Genomic DNA, 19084 nt, shown 5'->3' on the forward strand with positions numbered 1-19084 from the left:
CTTGGAGAATCCCAGGGACGGGGGAGCCTGGTGGGCTGCCGTCTATGGGGTTGCAGAGTCGGACACGACTGAAGCGACTTAGCAGCAGCAGTACTTACTAGGCAGTTGTACGTACTAGTTAGCTATTCTACCTGTTAATTGGTCGAATTGCACCTAACTCAAACAGTAGGGAGCTGAAAATGAAATGGAGGAGTGGAAAAACAGAAAATGAGTTTATACAAATCTAAATGTGGTAGGACACAAATATTCATTCTTTCTCAAAAACTCAAAAAAATCAGCAATTCTGAGAAAACTAAACTCACTACTTTCATCTTCCCTATCAATATATGATCAGAAGATATAAATAAATAGCCCCTTTAAAATAAATTTTTTCCTATTTATTATAAAGAAGAGTCCAGAAGTTTTTGATTCATTCATTTTATGTTTTACTCAGTGTAATCATTAATTGTTAAAGATGTCAGAGTTAAACTTTAAATTCAGGACAGGGTTTTATTTTCCTTTTTTGCTATTAAAATATGTATTTCCAATTACATAATTAAGTTAGAAAATTAAAACAAACTTAAGGAATAAAAGTCTCTGCATTACTATATATGGGTCTGAATTATCATTTTAGCAATTGTGTAATGTATAACTAGATGAATGTAGCTTAATTATAATTAACAATCTCCTATCAAAGGACATATAAATTGTTTACAGTTTTTTGCTGTAGCTCAGGTGGCAAAAAACTTGCCTGCAATGTGGGAGACCTGGGTTCAATCCCTGAATTGGGAAGATCCCCTGGAGAAGGGAACGGCAACCCACTCCAGTATTCTGGCCTGGAGAATCCCATGGGCTGTAGAGTCCACGGGGTCGCAAACAGTCAGACATGACTGAGTGACTTTCACTTTCACTTCACTTCATAGTCTTGTAATTTTTTTTTCACTCTTGCCCGTGTAATTCTTCAGCACACATTTCTAGAAGTGGAATTGCAGAGTGAGTGTGGTTGTTCAGTCGCTAAGTCGTGTCGGACCCTGCACCTCTCTGGGCTGCAGCCCCCAGTCTAACCATCTCATCTGTTGTCTAACCATCTAGCTGTCTAACCGTCTCATCCTCTGCTGCCCTCTTCTCCTTTTGCCTTCAGTTTTTCCCTGCATCAGGGTCTTTTTCAGTGAATCAACTCTTTGTATCAGCTGGCCAAAGTATTGGAGCTTCAGCATCAGTCCTTCCAATGAATATTCAGGGTTGATTTCCTTTAGGATGGACTAGTTTCATCTCTTTGCAGTCCAAGGACCTCTCAAGAGTCTTCTCCAGCATCACAGTTAGAAAGCATCAATTAATTCTTCAGTGCTCAGCCTTTTTTATGGTCCAACTCTCACATCCAAACATGACTACTGGAAAAACCATAACTTTGACCATATGGACCTTTGCTGACAAAGCGGTATCTTTGTTTTTTCATACACTGTCTAAGTTTGTCATAGCTTTTCTTCCAAGAAGCAAGCGTCTTCTAATTCCATGGCTGCAGTCACCATCCACAGTGATTTTTGAGCCCAAGAAAAGAAAATCTGTCACTGCTTCTACTTTTTCCCCTTCTATTTGCCCTGAAGTGATGGGACAGGATGCCATGATCTTAGTTTCCTTAATGTTGAGTTTGAAGCCAGCTTTTTCACTGTCCTGTTTCACCCTCGTTAAGAGGCTCTTTAGTTCCTCACTTTCTGCCATTAGAGTGGTATTATGTGTATATCCGATGTTGTTGGTATTTCTTGCTGCAATCTTAATTCCAGCTTGTGCTTCATCCAGCCTGGCATTTCACATGCTGTACTCTGCATACACGTTAAATAAACAGGCTGACAGTATACAGCCTTCTCATACTCCTTTCCCAGTTTTGAACCAGACAGTTGTTCATGTAAGGTTCTAACTGTTGCTTCTTGACCTGTATACAGGTTTGTGGCATGAAAGGACACTTTTATTTGAATATTTCACATTATATGTAGTACATATATGATATTTCACATATATAGTGTGTATATCTTGTAGCATGTTTCCTCCAAAAAATCCCTCCATGAAAAGAAGCTCCAGTGTATTCTTTTTATTAATTAATCATCCAACAGAGAGATGATGAAAAGCCACTCTTTTTCTTGTTATTTCATCCAAGATGAGGTACTAAAATTACACCTCAATAGTGTCTATTATGACTGAAAATAAATTTGAAAGTGGAGACACTTTCTATCTCTGATTCCCAACCACATCTTCTGAATGGCATCTAAGATTCTGTTTTTCAAACTGCAGATTGTGAAGTCATTTTAATGGATATGAAAAATTGTCATTTTTTAATTAAATCAAATAGAATGTATTTTCTTACAGTGGGCTCTGGTCAAGGGGTGTGAATATACCTTTCCCCTGGTTACAAGGAAGGGAGTGCCACCAACTCTACCCTTAATGATGCAACCCTGTAACCTTGGTTTTGCAGCCCTCACTGAGACCTCCTTGTGTTAGCCTCTGATATCGGTGGTGGAAGTGTCAGAGATGTGCAGAAAATAATCCATCAGGCCTTTCATGCAGAACTCATCACATATTCAGAACTTATCCAGTTATAACATTAGCCTCTCAATGTGAGAAAAAAAAGTTCACTGGGGGAGATATTTTATTTATTGCTAACTGGCTACATTTTCCATTTCCCTTTCCATGGTGTGAAAATGTTCCTGAAAGCTTGCTGTTGAGGGAGAGAGATGCAGAGTTTAGGCCCATCTTCTCACATTTCAGTGTCTCCCTTTCTGATTTGGGGTCCGTCCTCAAAAGCACAGAACTATGTGCAAAGGGAAAGTGAGAGGAGGGCTGGGGGAGCAGGAAGGAAGTAGGGACTTTCCCTGGTCTTTCCTAATCCTTCAGTTCCAAGGGCTTAGTTGGTATTTCAGAATTTTGAAATAAAACCTGCTCTTACAATTAATGCAAATATTACTCAGTGATTCATCCTTTCCAAATAATTCTTGGTTTCATCTGACATTTTATTTTTAAATCATGAATTAACAGTGACATCACTCCCAGGGTACTGTTACCTCAGCTCTTCACAGGGAACTGTCTTACAAAGGCCAAGTTCAGATTTTAACCATCATCCATATCTCTTGGACTGCTTTTGGGCTTTTGAAACTATGATCTTTTGGTACAGGTTTGTACATAAATCATAGGGAAGATATTGGAGGGAGGACTGTATGTAATTGGGTGTTTTTCCAATGGTTTGATTTAGAGATCTTTGAGATTTTCACTACAGTGGTGATCATGATAATAACTCTGCATCAGTTCTAATCAAGTAGATTTAGTTGCATTTTTAGAATTAGGGTCAGGCCCACCTTACATTAAATCAAAGGTCAGGAAGCCATCCACAGGTTTAAATATATATGTTCAGTTCAGTTCAGTCGCTCAGTCGTTTCTGACTCTGCGACCCCATGAATCGCAGCACGCCAGGCCTTAAATATATATGTAAAATCAGTGTAATTGAGATTCTGAACAGGTTTTGTCAGTTTAACAAACCAGCAGCCTCCTTTTGCTTTTGAAGACTGTGGGCTAAGATTAGAGGATTCAGGTGATGAGCCCACATTAAAGGCAAAATAAATAAATAATTGGTCTTAATATTTTTCTTGGAAGCTAAGGCTTCTGTGGTGTTCTGAGAATAAGAATTTTTCACATAGAATGTTGTAACTGGTGTTAGCCCTATGTTTCAGTGTAAGACTATTTGCTATCATTCTTCTTTTTTTTTTTAATATTTATTTACTTCTTTTTAATATTTATCTATTGGAACTCTTGGTTGCGCTGGGCTTCTCTTGTGGCTCAGCTGGTAAAGAATCTGCTTGCAGTGCGAGAGACCTGGGTGCGATCCCTGGGTTGAGAAGATCCCCTGGAGAAGGGAATGACTACCCACTCCACTATTCTGGCCTGGAGAATTCCATGGACTGTGTAGTCCATGAGGTTGCAACGAGTCAGACACGACTGAGTGACTTTCACACATTTGGTTGCTCTGGGTCTTGGTTGCAGCATCTTTAGTTGTGACATGAGGGATCTTTTAGTTGTGGTATGTGGGATTTAGTTCCCTGACGAGGGATTGAACTTGGGTCCCTACACTGGAGCATGAAATCTTAACCACTGGACCACCAGGAAAGTCCCTAGTATTCTTTATGTAACTGAAAATCATGCTAATGAATCTTTAATTTGGATATATATGGAAGTCCATATTAAAAATCCGCACTTACAGATAGAGTTCTGATGTAGGTGATTTGTTCTTTGAATAAGCATTTATTAGCTGACTAACGTATTCTGAGCAGAATTCTCTTTCTTTGAAAGGCCCATCCCCCATCAAAATCTTTCATATTGCAGATAAGGAAACACAGGACACTGTAGGTTAGTTGTATATCCAAAGTTACACACCCAGCAGTGGCAAAACTCTTGACTTTCAAATGACTTAATTCTTCACTGTATCAGGTTGATTTTCCCCCTTTTAGCTGGCCTTAATCAACTACAGCTGTTTGTAATTTGTTAGTCAGTTTCTTGTTTTCAACAAATATTTTTCCTGCAAATCTGCAGGAGTTCTTGCTGTGGAGAACTCAGAGCTGCTCTTTCCCCCTTGCTGAAGTTGGGCGTATTCTGCAACCCGCAAGGAACCCTCCAATGCTCCCCAACCCCTGCCTGGTCACAGCACTGTAGTAGGAGAGGATCTCACTGGAATTTGGGGTCCCCTTGGGCGGATTTTGGATCGTTGAATGATATATTCCTTAGAGTGAGGGCTGAATCATTTTAACAGAGACCCGATGGTACGCTGGGTTAAGCAACAGGGGAGCTGATTCCTTTCTCACATCACCGTCATTCAGCTGCCATTCATCATTATGTAGGTGGTAGAAGCCAGATCTTTTCCATATCTAGATTCTATCCAGAGGGAAAGAGAAGAAACAAAAACACTGAGGAAGGATGTCAAGAGCTTTAAGCCCAGACCTGGAAATGGCACACAGTAAATAGTTCTGACATGCCACTGGCAAGCGTTTCTTCAAATGACCGTCCCTAACTCCACAGGCATGTGGGGTGTACTCTGACTGAGCCTGTTTCCAGCTACAAGTCTATTACTGCGGGAAAGGAGAGGACAGCTTCTGGTGGACCGCAGACAGCTTTAGGGCAGCCCCCATCTCAAGTGCCCTTGAATGCTCTATAGACTTCATGAAGAAAAAAAGAAAAGTTAGCCTCAAGTTAATACTTTCAACTGTGTGTTTTTAAATCTTCTAATTTTTTCAGGGAATATGTCTAAAATTTGATCTAAGTAAATTTAACTACAGTTAACTAAAGTTAACCTATACATATTTAAAATAATGAGTACTTCTTAAGGAAATCCAAAATGGTGTGTGATTTTTAAACACTTTTTTTATCTGGTCATGTGGCTCTTCATTTTTGTCAGGGCCTTTGGGTAACAGAAGATTGCTAGGGCCTTTGATGTATTGACATCTGGCTGGGTTGAGTAAATCTGAGACTCTAGCCTTGATAATAAAAGGCTCTTACGTTCATGCCTTTTGACTGCACATTTAATGCCAGTGTTTCTACACCGCTCTGACAGTGAGAGGAGGTGGCCTGAGACAGCGGAGGGTTCTGGAGGACAGAGCGCTGCGCACGGCGGCTGTCCTCCCCTCATGCTGGACAAAGCACTGACCCGGCCCTGAATGGCCAGACGGCTCCCTCTGCCTTTCTCAACTCAAGTGGCACGTAGAAAGTGGTGGGAAAGTTCTAGGGCCAGGACAGAATTCACGAAGGCTTGGAAAACAACCTACACAAAGAGCTCAGTGAATCTTTGAAGTCTGGGTGGCAACAAAAAGAAGTGGCCTCTAAGAAATCTAATGGCGTGATTTCTGTACAAAGGATGAAGGCTAGCTGTGCCAAACTCCAGGACACTGTTGTGAGGTTGACATAAGGGTTGTGGGTTATACGTAACTGGTAATTCCTTGATGATGCAATCTTTCTACTGTTAGACTTAGATTCCCAAGAGGAACTACATAGTAATTCCTCCTAAGGTCTTAAGAAGGGGGAGGGGGGTGGTTATATTTGGTCTTACTGGAATAATACAGTTTACTCCTTCATAGTGGAATTTTTATGGTTCATTCCAGTCTTAACAGTTCGGTTTTGTATTCTTTTGATGCACAGCTCCAGAATGGCAGAAGACGACCCATATTTGGGAGGGCATGACCAAGTAAGTAGTAGTATAATCTTGCTAATAATTTTTATAACAACAGTAACTATCAGGAAAACTCTTAAAAGTGGTAAAAATTTCTTTTGTTTTTCTTGTCCATTTACATAAGGTCTTAAGAGGACATGCTGTGTAAAACAGCAGTATCCCTGCTGTCACACTATTGGAGCATGAAAGTTACACGTGCAGCTGGTCAAATGATAGCTGTTTCTTATGGCTGCTGTAACACATGACCACAAACGGGATGACTTAAAACAACAGATACATGTATTCCCTCTCAGTTCTGGAGGCAAGAAATTCGAAAGCACGATGGCGACAGGATTGGTTCCTTCTGGAAGTTCTGAAGGAGAACCTGTGTTCCTCCCCTAGCTTCTGGTGGCTGTTGGAAGTCCTTGGCATTCCTTGGCTTGTAGCTGCTCCTCTCCAGCACATTCCTTCTTCTCTTTGTCTCCTCTGTATCTCCATACCCAAATCTCCCCCCTCTTTTCTCTTATAAAAGTACCAGGCAGTGGATTGAGGGCCCATTCTTCAGGATGACCTCATCTCAATTTGATCACATCTGCAAAAACCCTATTTTTAAGTAAGGTCACATTCACAGGTATTAGGAATTAGGACTTGAACATATCATCTTGCGGGGAGGCCAAAGTATTTATTTAAAACTTATCTAATGAGGAGGCAGACTGGTATAGTGAAAAGGACTTGGAATTCAAAGATCTTAAGTAAGTGCTGACTGCTCTTAAAACTTGAGAAATCACTTAGCACCCCCACCCTCACCCCACACCATGCTCACATACAGGGGTGTTTAAAAGACTAAATGAGCAATAAATGTGATTGGGGACATGAAACTGTTCATTATAATTATATTAGCAATTATAAAGGGATACTAGTGTCCTTTTTTTTCTCCTAATGTCATACTTGAAAAATTTCAATTTCAAGCCGATAGAAATGTTGAATAGTCCAGCAAATCTTTGTTGGTTGTTAATATTTTGCTTTATACATATATGTGTGTACCAGAACATTGGCTAAGGAAGGATGCAAAAATGTGACACATTTCAGGAAGCTGCCATTTTTCTAGCATGAGGGACAGAGACATGAATAGTCTCCCTGTGGTAATGAGGACTGTAGTAGTAGTCTGCATGCAGCGGGACACAAATGTCGAGAGGGAAGAAGGGCATGGTTATGGAGCCATTCCAAAGGCAGTCTGTGTAAGCTGAGATTTGAAAGGTGTAGTTTGCTAGACAGAGACAAACAAGTTTGCTAGACAAAGGCTGGACAAAGAGAGGGAGCAGTAGGTACCAGGATATCCTGGTCCAAATTTCATAATCATTTCACACTTTAGCCACCTAAAAAAATGTATTTCTCAAATTTATGCATGTGAAGAATTGGTCAGGAAACCAAAAATGAAATGTTTTTTGAGGGATCTAGTATTACTTCTTTAAATAAAATACTTATGTAACATTCATTACTCTTCATAATGTTCTCATTGATTTAGAAAGAATGAGTATGCATTACTTTTCATATTAAGATGCTTCTTTTAAATTTTATTGTACAAATGATACAGGATAAATCTAGCAGCATTTTCTTTGATTAGAGCATGACAAACATTTGGCTGCTCATATTATCAAAAACCTGTGCTTTACCTTTCACTTTTAGTATGCTGTCCCTAACAAAGGCAAACACTAACCAACATGAGGGTTGGTCAGCTTGGTTTTAAACCATGCTTTCCTGTCTATGCACAGGAAATCCTATCAGCAAGAGATGGTCCTTTATGCCACACAAGAGTAAAACCCGCTGAAAATAGTAATTTTGAAAGCTTTTCTTTGTGGGCATTTTTGTCAGCACCAGAGGTGGGGACATGTTCTGATATTTCCATTTTTAAAGAGAGAGGTCCTTGAGGTTTGAGTTTTTTCCCCCTTGTCTCAAGATTAATGGTTTATATTTCCTGAAGTTTGCATGTCTTCAGTGAGGTCCTCGATGTTTTAATGTGTTCTGGGATCTACTCCCCACCCCTAGCCTAATGCACATGTAAGCTGCAGCACATGCCACTGCTTTGCTCTCCTTGTCTGAAGTAGGGCTGTGTCTCTCCTGAGATCAGAGTTTTTGCCCTTTAACCAGTCATTTCCTGCAGGACTGCAGGAAAGTTTTTTGTTCTGCTAGATCATCTCTTCTGCTCTGAGACTGGTAAATTCTTGCTCTAAGACGGGGCCAATTTTTATAACAACACGTTTTTTCCCTTTATTTCCCTTTCAGCAAACAGTGAATAGTGTAAATGAACTTTACTCCTGAGCATAGATGTGAAACACATTTATTGTTGCTCAATTGAAAATTTGCATACCTCAAAACTGGATCTGAAGCGTTCTTTGTTTAAATACTGTGTTTCTTAGTCTTGATTTAACTAGACATACTATTGATAGATTCTTAGGTACCCAAGAATGTCCAATAATATACTAGTAAAGAAAAGGAGTAAAACATTGGTGTTTAGTTTTAATGCCTGATCCAGCACATTTACTAACTAGTGTATTATAAAAACTGAAGTGTGTTTGATTTCTGTGCTGTCCACAGACATTTCATGGATGACTTATTTAGACTGAAATAAATACAAAACTCAGAAATACAAATTTTAAATCCTGAATGAACTAAGTAGGAAGGAAATATTACTCTTGGGATAAGTCATTTTTAGTAGCATTTCAAGATAGATTATAATTCAATCACAATATGTTGTTTACACACTGTATTGGTTTCCTGGTGCTCCTGTAACAAATTGCCACAAATTTAGCAGCTTAAAAAACACAAATTAATTCTCTTACAGTCTGGAGGTCAGAAGTCCATAATCAAGGTTTGGCAGAGCTGTGTTGCTTCTGAAAGTTTTCCTTACCTTTTTGAATATCTAGAGGCTGCTTGCCTTTTTTGGCCTGTGACCCACCCCTTCCATCACTTTAGCCTCCTATTTCCATTGTTACATCTCCTACCGTTCACTTTGATCTCCTGCATCCCTCTATCAGGCCCAGCCTGGATAATTCAGACTAATCTCTCCATCTCTGTATTCATTAGGAGATAGCATTCCAGATTCTAGGGGTTGGGATGTGGGTGTATTTGGGGGAGCCATTATTCAACATATCAAACCCACTAAATTCCAGGTATTTTCATTATGCCAGGTAAATGAAGATGAGAAATAAAAAAAGATGAGGGAGCTCAGTGCTCAGTTAATCTGCTTTTTGGACTGAGTTATATTTTGAGTTTTTCTATAAATTGTTCCAGGGCTGCTCACTGTCTGAATCTTTCGGGATTTGCAATTGGATGCTAGAGTAGGAGTTAATTTACCGTTATAAAAGAAATACAGATTTCTAGGATTATATTCTCATGTTTATATTTCTAAGAGAGTATAAGCCTTAAATCATTTATTCAACAAATATTTAAGTACCTACTCTGATAAATATACACTGGACCCTGCAGATATACCAGTAAGCAAACTACACTAGGTCCTTATCTCCGTGGACTGTACGCCTGGGTTGTTCTTCTGAAATCCCTTTGTCACACAACCATAGCCCAACCCCATGTAAAGTTCTATACACATGACAACTTAGGTTTCCTGAGCATATGTTTAAAATTCTGATTTAAAATATTTTCAGGTCTTTGTTTTTGTTTTTTAGTTTTTCTTACTGTAATTAAGTTTTAGGTTTTTCAGATTTCTAATACAGTGTTGGAAAAGTAATGATTGAAATATTTAAATTTTCCTTTTTGTAGATGTTTCATCTGGATCCTCTGAATCATACAATGTTTAGTCCAGAATTATTTCAACAGGAGATGCCACTGCCAGCAGGTAAGAAAATTCTTCATCTATTGCCTATCATTTTGCTTTTGCTTTTTTTAAAATTTGATTTTTTATACACTCTTATATGAAGTCAGTGCGTTACCTAGAAAGTAAATGGTTATCTAGAAAGGAAATGGTGATTTATGTTTTAAAAGTCAGTTTTCAGTATACTTTTTTGGACTACATTTTTTTTTTCTTTTTTGGACTACATTTGCACAAACATGTTTGATCCGAGTTACCCATTGTATCGGAGAAGGCAATGGCAACCCACTGCAGCCCTCTTGCCTGGAAAATCCCATGGACGGAGGAGCCTGGTGGGCTGCCATCTATGGGGTCGCACAGAGTTGGACACGACTGAAGCGACTTAGCATCAGCAACAGCAGCCCATTGTATGACTGATAATTGTTGCTCATATCTGCTAGCACAGCTCAAAAGGAACTTCTTTACTGTGTGGGATTTTTCTCCTTTCACCCAATCTTGTTATCTCTAGGGTCTTTGTAACTCCCGTTTCCTTTGCCCCAGGCACATGAGGCAGTCTCAACTCTCAGATCTGTTCCCAAAACACTTACTTGAGTACCTACTGTGTGCCAGCTAGTATACCACACACCGGGAACATAAAGTGCACAAAAGTCATAAAAGTCATCTCGGTAGAAAAATTACTTTTTAAAAAACTTCTTGTTTTATGTTGTGACCAATTGGATAAACTCATGATAATCATCTATCCTTCTAACATGACTGTTAAGTATCCCCATCAACAAGTTATTTAATCTCATATGAATGATTTTTAAAAAATCAGTCTCTGTTTTTATTTATTGCTTTTTATGTAAGCTTGCTGTGATAGCTCTTTTTATGTGTTCCTCACATCACCAGAGGGACTTAACAGATGTTCAAAAGCTGTGTGACTAAATTTTGGAAGTTGTATATAAAAGAGAGTTTTGTAACTACCGAAGTACATTAGCTATTCTATTTACTATGGACTTGCTTATCATCAATGGGAGACTTCATGCAATTTGTATTGTTGTCATTTAAAATTGCTGTTATTACTTTGTGCTTACTTTTCATTTTTTATATCAGGTGTTCTTTTGCATTTTTATATCTATTATTTCTAGAAGTTCATGCAAGGGGAAAAAATAGACCTGCTAAACCTTCAGCTTTATTAACTTCACTAAGTGTATTGCTGAGTCCTTTCTTTACTCTATAGATCATAGCTGAGATGTCCTCAAGTATTGTCCAAAATAAGCTCTAGATCAGCTTCCTGTGAGTTACTAAATGTCTTGGTAGCTTCTGCGTTTTCTGTGATCTTCTTATTCTGGGGGTCAAAGTCTTTTTCTTGGTTCTGATGCTTTATTGAAAACATAAAAGTTACTGCCCTCAGGAAACATATACTTTTCCATTTAATGGCTTATAGATGCCAAACAGTATCCTGATGCAAAGGATTTCCTAATATTTTTATTTCATCAAGTTAATTGATGAAATAAATTAAGAGATAGAAAATAAGAGAAATAAGGAGAAATAGAAATAAGGAGATAGAAATAAGATTATTGAAAGAACCAGCTCAGTAAATATTCTGTAGTCAGAGTTTCATGTTATAGGAATTATTTAGCCATAATATTAGAAAAAGGCTTCCCAGGTGGCACTCCTGGTAGAGAACTTGCCTGCCAATGCAGGTTCAATCCCTGGGTCAGGAAGATCCCCTGGAGGAAGGCATCACAACCCACTCCAGTATTCTTGCCTGGTTAATCCCATGAATAGAGGAGCCTGGCAGGCTACTGTCCATAGAATTGCAAAGAATCAGACATGACTGAAGCGACTTGGCATGCATGCACCATTAGAAAAACTTTTACAATTATACTCAAAACTGTGTTTTCCAGTTATTACCTCATTGTTTTTTATTGTCACATACATGTTCCCTCTGCATTGCAATGGCATACTTCAGTTTTTTTTATAAACCAAGATTTATGGATGTTTTATTCACATTTTAAAGGAATGGAGAAGTTATATAAACCAATATTGACTTGTAATTTTTATATGGACTGTTTTACCTTCTGTATTTCTTGAAATCTAATACCGTGCTACTTGTTGAAAACTCTATGGGATATGGCACAACTGCTAGGTCTATAATATCATGCTGTAATTTAAATTACTCTGCACAGTAGGATGTCAATTCATGGCATGGAAATGCAGCCAAAGAAAATTGGCATTAAAACAAATATATGCATAGCAAATCTCATTTTCTAGTTGATTTAACGTTTTAGTGTATTCCCTGAAAGAGAAAAATTGTCCCTTTTCACTAATGGAACTACCAAGCCTCAATATTTCATGTATTTAGAAGAAATTAAACCATACAGCAAAAATAATAACAAAACTTCAAGTATTTTTCAAAGAGTTACTAAGAAGTGAGAGACTTGAAGTCTGATATAAATGTGCTCCAATTCCTCTGTATTTTCCATGATATCCAAATGTTGCTTAATTTTTTTTTTGCTGAAGTATGGTTGATTTAACAATGTTGTGTTAATTTCTGCTGTGCAGCAAAGTGATTCGGTTATACATATGTATACATTTTTCATATTCTTTTCCATTTTGGTTTATCACAGGATATTGAATGTAGTTCCCTGTGCTATATATAGTAGGACCTTGTTGTCAAATGTTGCTTTCTTAAAGATTTCACTTCTTCATATGTTCATTTAGTTTTCTAGAGAGAATGTTTATGAATAGATTTGTTGAAATGTTGTATAGACCTTATTTAGCAGTGTGAAAATATTTATGTTTCTAATCAGTTTTATCTCCTTAGAAATTAAATTCTAGTCATTTTTTTGAATTTTAAAATTCTAACAGTTCCTTTTCTAAAAAGTAGTTGAATATATCCAGGAACTAATTTCAGACAGAAAAGAAAAGGTAATTTACCTAAATTATATAGCATTGGTCAGTCCCTACCCTTTTTTCTTTTCTTGTGTATGTTTCAGTTCAAATTCAGTTATTTTTCAACTGACTTCCTTGTAAACTTCTTGAATAATAACAGGAAATAATTATACCTTAGTTTCCTACAGTTCTCTGCCTTATCCTGATTCATCATAGTGCTGAAAATAAACATAAATCCTCTCTCATTTATAGTTTACTTTTAATTTCAACCTGAAAGTTCAGCTCTTCTTCATAAACTTATTTATCTAAAATAATAAGTCTTGATCTTCTGGCCTAGAGACAGTGAAGATTGAAATGGACACAGAAGGATCCTCCTAGAAATTTTTTAGTACCATTTAAATTTACATTCAAACAAGTGAGAAACACTATGAGCCTTTATGTATCACAGAGCTATGGGTTATTATACTTTGATATGACATAAAAACCAGCTGGGAAGCTTAGGGAGTAAGCTTCATATTGAATATTCATATTGAATAAATTTGTATTTATACTGTCAGAGGTTTTTATTTTCCTTTGAGTTTCTAAACTCAGGTATAGTCAGGCTATCATTAAGCTTCTAGTAATCTTTGTTCTTATTAGTTGGTATACATCCATCTAAATTATTTTCAGAATTTTATAAAACACTTATTTTGGAACAGAGTTTATATGAAAGTACAATGTTCAAAAATTGTACACAGACATCAAAAGCTATGAGTTAATAAGAAGAATCTACCATGTCTGATAGACCAAATTAACTATGGGAAAGAGGAGGAACAAGCTAGCCAGTTAGGGAATGAGGGCAGTACCTATGGATTCAGGTATTGACAGGGAACCCAAAACTTGGTGTAATGAAAAGCAGGTAGCCTGAGATCGTTATCTGTGTGTTTCACACATGTAGGTTGCTAGCTCAGTCTCTTGTAATTTCACATTAAGCACGTTTTCTTGTGAAGAATGGAAGTCAGTGTCTGATGCTGTGATGGCAAAAGAAAATTTCACAGTGACCAGGAAGTGGTTGCTGCTTTTAATTGGTATTTGTGTCATTATTAAAAATGCTTTGTTAGTGGACATGACTGTGAAGGTTGTTGACGTCGTAATTCTTGCCAGACATCATGCCTTTTGTTGGGTTGTGCAAGATGCCATCACTATTCAACAGACGTCTCTACAGTATGGTTCTCTCTAATGGTGTAAAACTGTTACTAAATAAGGTAAAATTAATATTCAGAAGAAGAAGATATGCCTTGTGGAATTTTAGCTAAGACATTTATTTGAAGCCTCTGTTTAAAAACATAATTTCAGTTTTTTTTACTTGCTTTGTATATATATACATACATACATATATATATATATATATTTTTTTTTTTTTTTACCAAATTTGAGAAGCCTCACAGTTTCTTTTGGTTTCTGTTTGTTGTTTTGTTTTTAGCAGATGGCCCATACCTTCAAATATTAGAGCAACCTAAACAGGTAAGAAGACTAAAGGGGTGGGACTTTCTCTTTAATTGTTAGATCCATAAGTCTAATATTAATACCTCAAGCACTGAATAAAATAGTAAATGAATTTTACAAAGGAAGTAGCTTATCTAGAAGATCAACAACCTGCCAAATTATGTAACAATTGTATCATTGGCTTTCCTTTTCTGTTAGTCACTGTTCAGACTGTCCTGAACCTCAGTACATAGTTCTATAAAACTTAAGTATTGATCCATGGCATCCCATGATCTCCAACACTTTGACTTACCAGTCACTCCTAGAAGAGGTGTAGGTTATCTCCACTCATTTTCATTTATAAGGAAATACACATACATGCAGTTCACATCACTGAGTCAGATGCTTCCTCCATGTCCCTGCACATCAGTACTTGTGAGCCTTTCTCCATCCTTAGGAGCTACAGCCTTTTCTATTTGTAACATGTAACCTAAGTTACTAATAGTACCAGTAGGGTGTCAATAAAGTCCTAGAATAGACGGTCGAGTTCTCTCGGGTCTTAGCTTTAGGTCTGGCCTCTTCGGAGCCGGGAGAGGAGCATTTTATTTTATTGTGCTCTTCCCTGGAGGCTCAGACAGTAAAGAATGTGCCTGCAATGCGGGAAACTAGGGTTTGATCCTTGGGTCGGGAAGATCCCCTGGAGGATAGCATGGCAATTTACGCCAGTATTCTTGCCTGGAGAATTCCATGGACAGAGGAGCCTGGTGGGCCACAGTCTGCGCAGTCGCAGAGTCAGATGCGACTGAAGGATTTCACTTTCACTTTCCTCTTACTACGATTATTTAGAGAGGATACCTGGGAATTGAAATGGCTTCCTTACCATGTCCACATGGGTAAATAAATATTTATTGGAAATTGGATGGGACCAGTGCTATGAAAGAGGAGGGAAGAGAATCTTTAATATCTTCCCATAGTTATTAAGGGATGAAGTAATGGTATAGTCCTCTGTAGAATGAGGACAAAGTTAGGAGATCTCTTACCGTATATACATATTATCACACCTGTGTGAGACTGAGGATGCATGTGCCTGCTTTCTTGCAGCTGTATCACCCAGTACTTTCCCTAAATGTTTTTAGTAGCTCAGGCAAGTAAGCGTAACACTTTTGTATTTGTAACACTTAACAAATGCTAACTATGTCAAGATCTTAAGGTATACATGTGGTTATTGTAATCCTCGTATTACATATGTATTTGGATTTTGGTTAGAATATAAAGGATATGAATATCTTATCTATGACCAAATAGACTACACTTACAAGGTTGAACTTTGATAAAAGTTCTTGGTGTGGGGACTGGAATACCATATGAGACTTTGGGACATTGTTTTAATGGCTCACAGGTGACACACCCTGACTCCACAGGCTGCTGACATGACTTTGCTTTATCCCCATTCCCAATTCCCTATCAGAGCGGCGAGTTCTCACAGGAGGCCGCCAGTTTTCTCAAAGGACCCTCGCAGTGGAAGTTTATCCCCTAACATCCTGTGCAGTGTTACCTGGCCTCCTGGGAAATTTCTGGATAATCCATGAAACCAAGAAATCAACTAAAATTTATTTGTCTGCATACTAGGCAAAATGTGTTTTTCAAATATTCATTTTCATAAGCATAGAGCTACCATAAGGTTTTTAAAATGCAGTTTCTTACTATGGGTCAATAGTCATAAGGAAAAATTGACATTTATGATTTACCTGAAGGGTGAGTTATGTAGTTCCAAAATTCAAAATTTAATTCACTGTTGTTGGATGTGTTAAAGCTTATCTGAGCAAATCAATGTGCTTGCTTACCAAACTGTAATATTGTGATGTCTGACTCCAGTGAAAGTAAGAAGGTTGTATTGAAGTCAGACTTTCTGACCGGATGGATGGAGCTTTGCCTTTGAGGTTGATGACTCATTTTAAGCAAGTGGAGTTACTGAGATGAATGGCTGTGGATTGGCAAACCTTTAACCTCAAAAATTTAGAATCTGAAATGCATCCTGACTATGCATTTGAAGACATCCTAGTTTCCTTTTAAAAAATAATAAATTTCTATCTTCAGGTTATAAATTCCTTTGCATAGAAGTTTAGATACTTTTATCCAACTATGAATGATATATGTTGTTTTTCAAATGATAAGCAAGGTATTAAGACAGGTCTCTTTACTCATATTTTACTGAATGCCACTCCTAATAAGATATAATAGTATATGTTTCTCCAACTGTCCTAAAGTAACTTTATGATTAAAGATAATTAATTACTTTATTGTTTTAAAAATAAAATCTAGAAAAATTTTCTTTCTTCTTTGGCGCCTCTGCCACAATTTTCCCCAGCTTTGGCAGAGATGAGTCATAGCATAGACCACTACTGATCTTTAGGACAGCTAGTTCTGTTGCATATTATTAAGAGCTAATTATCTAATATTGTTTAAAAGCTGAAGTTGTGTTTAAACTGATTAGCAGTCAAGTAAATCCCTATTTTATGGTTAGCCAATTCTGGAGGCTGACTGTTGCCTTTTCATGCTTTTAGAAATTTCACTTAATTATTGAAAATAAGCTAACAGCCTTTGACTATAAAAGGTATATGGCTGAATTTGTAATTTATTTTTTAGTTCGAATTTTATGAGAAGCAAAACAAGGAGAGTCACCTGCAAATCACTCATCTTACCTCAGAAGGCTTTCCGGGTGTTGAGGTTTGGGGTCACCTAAGGAGCCCTTTTCAAGAGTTGTCTTAGGCCCCACTTTAATGAGTTGACCATGTACCCCAGGCCCAGGTGTGACATGCAGTAGCTTCCTCCCCTTGGGAATTTATGTCATGTCTCACTGGTCCCATAAAATATGCTTTAGACTGGTCTTCTTTGGCAATTAGAAAAGTCTCACAGAATTTAGAAGCAATTCCAGGTGCTTTCCCTAAACCTCTCAGGCTGTTTTTCAAGACCCTATGAGGCAGAGTGAAATGATGTACAGTGTAAGGAGGGCAGACATTTACATTAGTCCATTAGCTTAAAGCCGTCAAAACCTGTATATTCACTGAGCTCCACTACCCAGCGTGCAGAGTAGAAAGCTGCTCCCCCACAAGTAGTGGCGTGCGGAGCTTCTGAGGGCCTAAGGATCTAGCACTGTTTATATGAAGTCAGTCCCACAATAAAATAAATGAAAGGTGAGAATGTTCCTTAAAGTGTATTAACATATTCTTTTCTTTAAAGGGTGTTATTTGAAAAACGGAAGACCATCTGGTCAAGAGACTGTATAAACTACTAACACTACCACAAATAGTTTGATATCTTTATAAAGCTGAGTCTTTCAGGAAAACTGTTGAAGTTTCCCTTAATATGATGAGAGCCATTCTCATAAATGTCTTTGTTTTATTCTTTGTATGCAAATATGCACAATTACAGCTTTTAGCTTTTTAAGTCATAAAATGTTAAAACTGGAGTAGACCTTGAATATGGTTTGGTCTAATCTTCTTACGTGCATAGATAAAAAAATACATGGAACTCAGGTGTTTATCAGCCCACATAGTAAAGGCTTCTTGCTAATTCCTAGTTGATATTACTGTGTCTGTAAAATTTCTTGAGTTAATATATAAAGGGACTCTCTGGGTTTGGATTCATTCAGGTCAGTTAATATATCCACTTGAACTTGATAGTACTAATAATCTTAAATCGAAACTTCTTATCTTCTGAACTGTTGAGAGTTACTGACCAGATGTGGGGCCTTGCATAGGGTGTGTTCTGTAACTCTGGTGGGGTATATTTAACAAGACATTTCTGTATTCCCTCCTGAACCCACTGTCATCAGAGTAGGTAAAGGAATGCCTTTAAATAAGAGTCAGAGAAGCTTTGAGTCATGTGGCCAGTTTCAGAGCTTGGCAGCAGCAATGTGAGATGAAGAAACTCTGATGCAGGCAAGCTGTAACGTGTCGAGTCCTCAGGCCTAAAGTCTGCAGCAGTTTACTCTCCACATAGCACAGGAGGAGAGCTTCTTCAGGGCCAGGGACCTGGCTTTTAAGCCACAGCTCAGGGTGCAAATATCAGTTAACATCAATAGTCATGATAAGGTTATGGGGAGAAGTGGTTCTCATATACAGTCCTCTTTCACAGTTTGGGTCTCCTCTAATACACACAAGAATTTAAAATTTGGTGCAACTTTGTCCCTATAAGTTTTTAGTAAGTATTCCTCAAACTTGTTCACCTTGCGTTCACCTTTGCAGAGAGGATTTCGTTTCCGTTATGTGTGTGAAGGCCCCTCCCACGGAGGACTCCCCGGTGCGTCTAGTGAAAAGAACAAGAAGTCCTACCCTCAGGTCAAAGTGAGTTTGTGAAGTCTTTCCATGTGAATTCTGGAAGATTTGGTGTCCTCAGAGCAAAAGAAAGGAATGCTTTCAATAATTACCATTTGCCTCTGCTTATAAGCTGAAGTGTTCACCTGATTATTTATAATGTTTATGTAGAAATGTGTCTCATAGCAATAGAAGTGACAGATTCTAAAACTGGCAATATTTCCATTTAGTACAAATTATCTCAACATTAACAAAACTTTTATTATTTCTTGATTATCTTAAAAAACTTGTTTAGTTGTATACTTCCTAAGACTTGAAAAATGCTTTGAGAGAGCACTCAATTTCAGCTCTTTAGAGATCTAGCAAAAAATAAGACTCAGAAGACTGTGTGGATTATATAGTAGAATACCTCGGATCATGAATTCTGATCTAGACTCTGCTACC

The 19084-nt window shown here is 37.8% G+C and overlaps 1 protein-coding gene across 4 annotated transcripts in view; it reads left to right on the forward strand.

Annotated features, from left to right (window-relative positions):
* NFKB1 (nuclear factor kappa B subunit 1) overlaps positions 1-19084 on the forward strand; it is a 119706-nt gene that overhangs the window by 19102 nt on the left and 81520 nt on the right. The window contains exons 2-5 of one of the 4 annotated variants that reach the window (XM_020901945.2): positions 6148-6193; positions 9935-10010; positions 14323-14363; positions 18572-18670. In XM_020901945.2, the coding sequence (XP_020757604.2) occupies positions 6155-6193; positions 9935-10010; positions 14323-14363; positions 18572-18670 (255 nt within the window). In that variant the 5' untranslated portion in view covers positions 6148-6154. The remainder of the gene's footprint in view (positions 1-6147; positions 6194-9934; positions 10011-14322; positions 14364-18571; positions 18671-19084) is intronic. The other 3 variants (XM_020901946.2, XM_070452194.1, XM_070452195.1) reach the window with 3 other exon arrangements.

The sequence above is a fragment of the Odocoileus virginianus genome, chromosome 21 (genome assembly GCF_023699985.2).
Source record: "Odocoileus virginianus isolate 20LAN1187 ecotype Illinois chromosome 21, Ovbor_1.2, whole genome shotgun sequence".
Taxonomy (NCBI): Eukaryota; Metazoa; Chordata; class Mammalia; order Artiodactyla; family Cervidae; genus Odocoileus; species Odocoileus virginianus.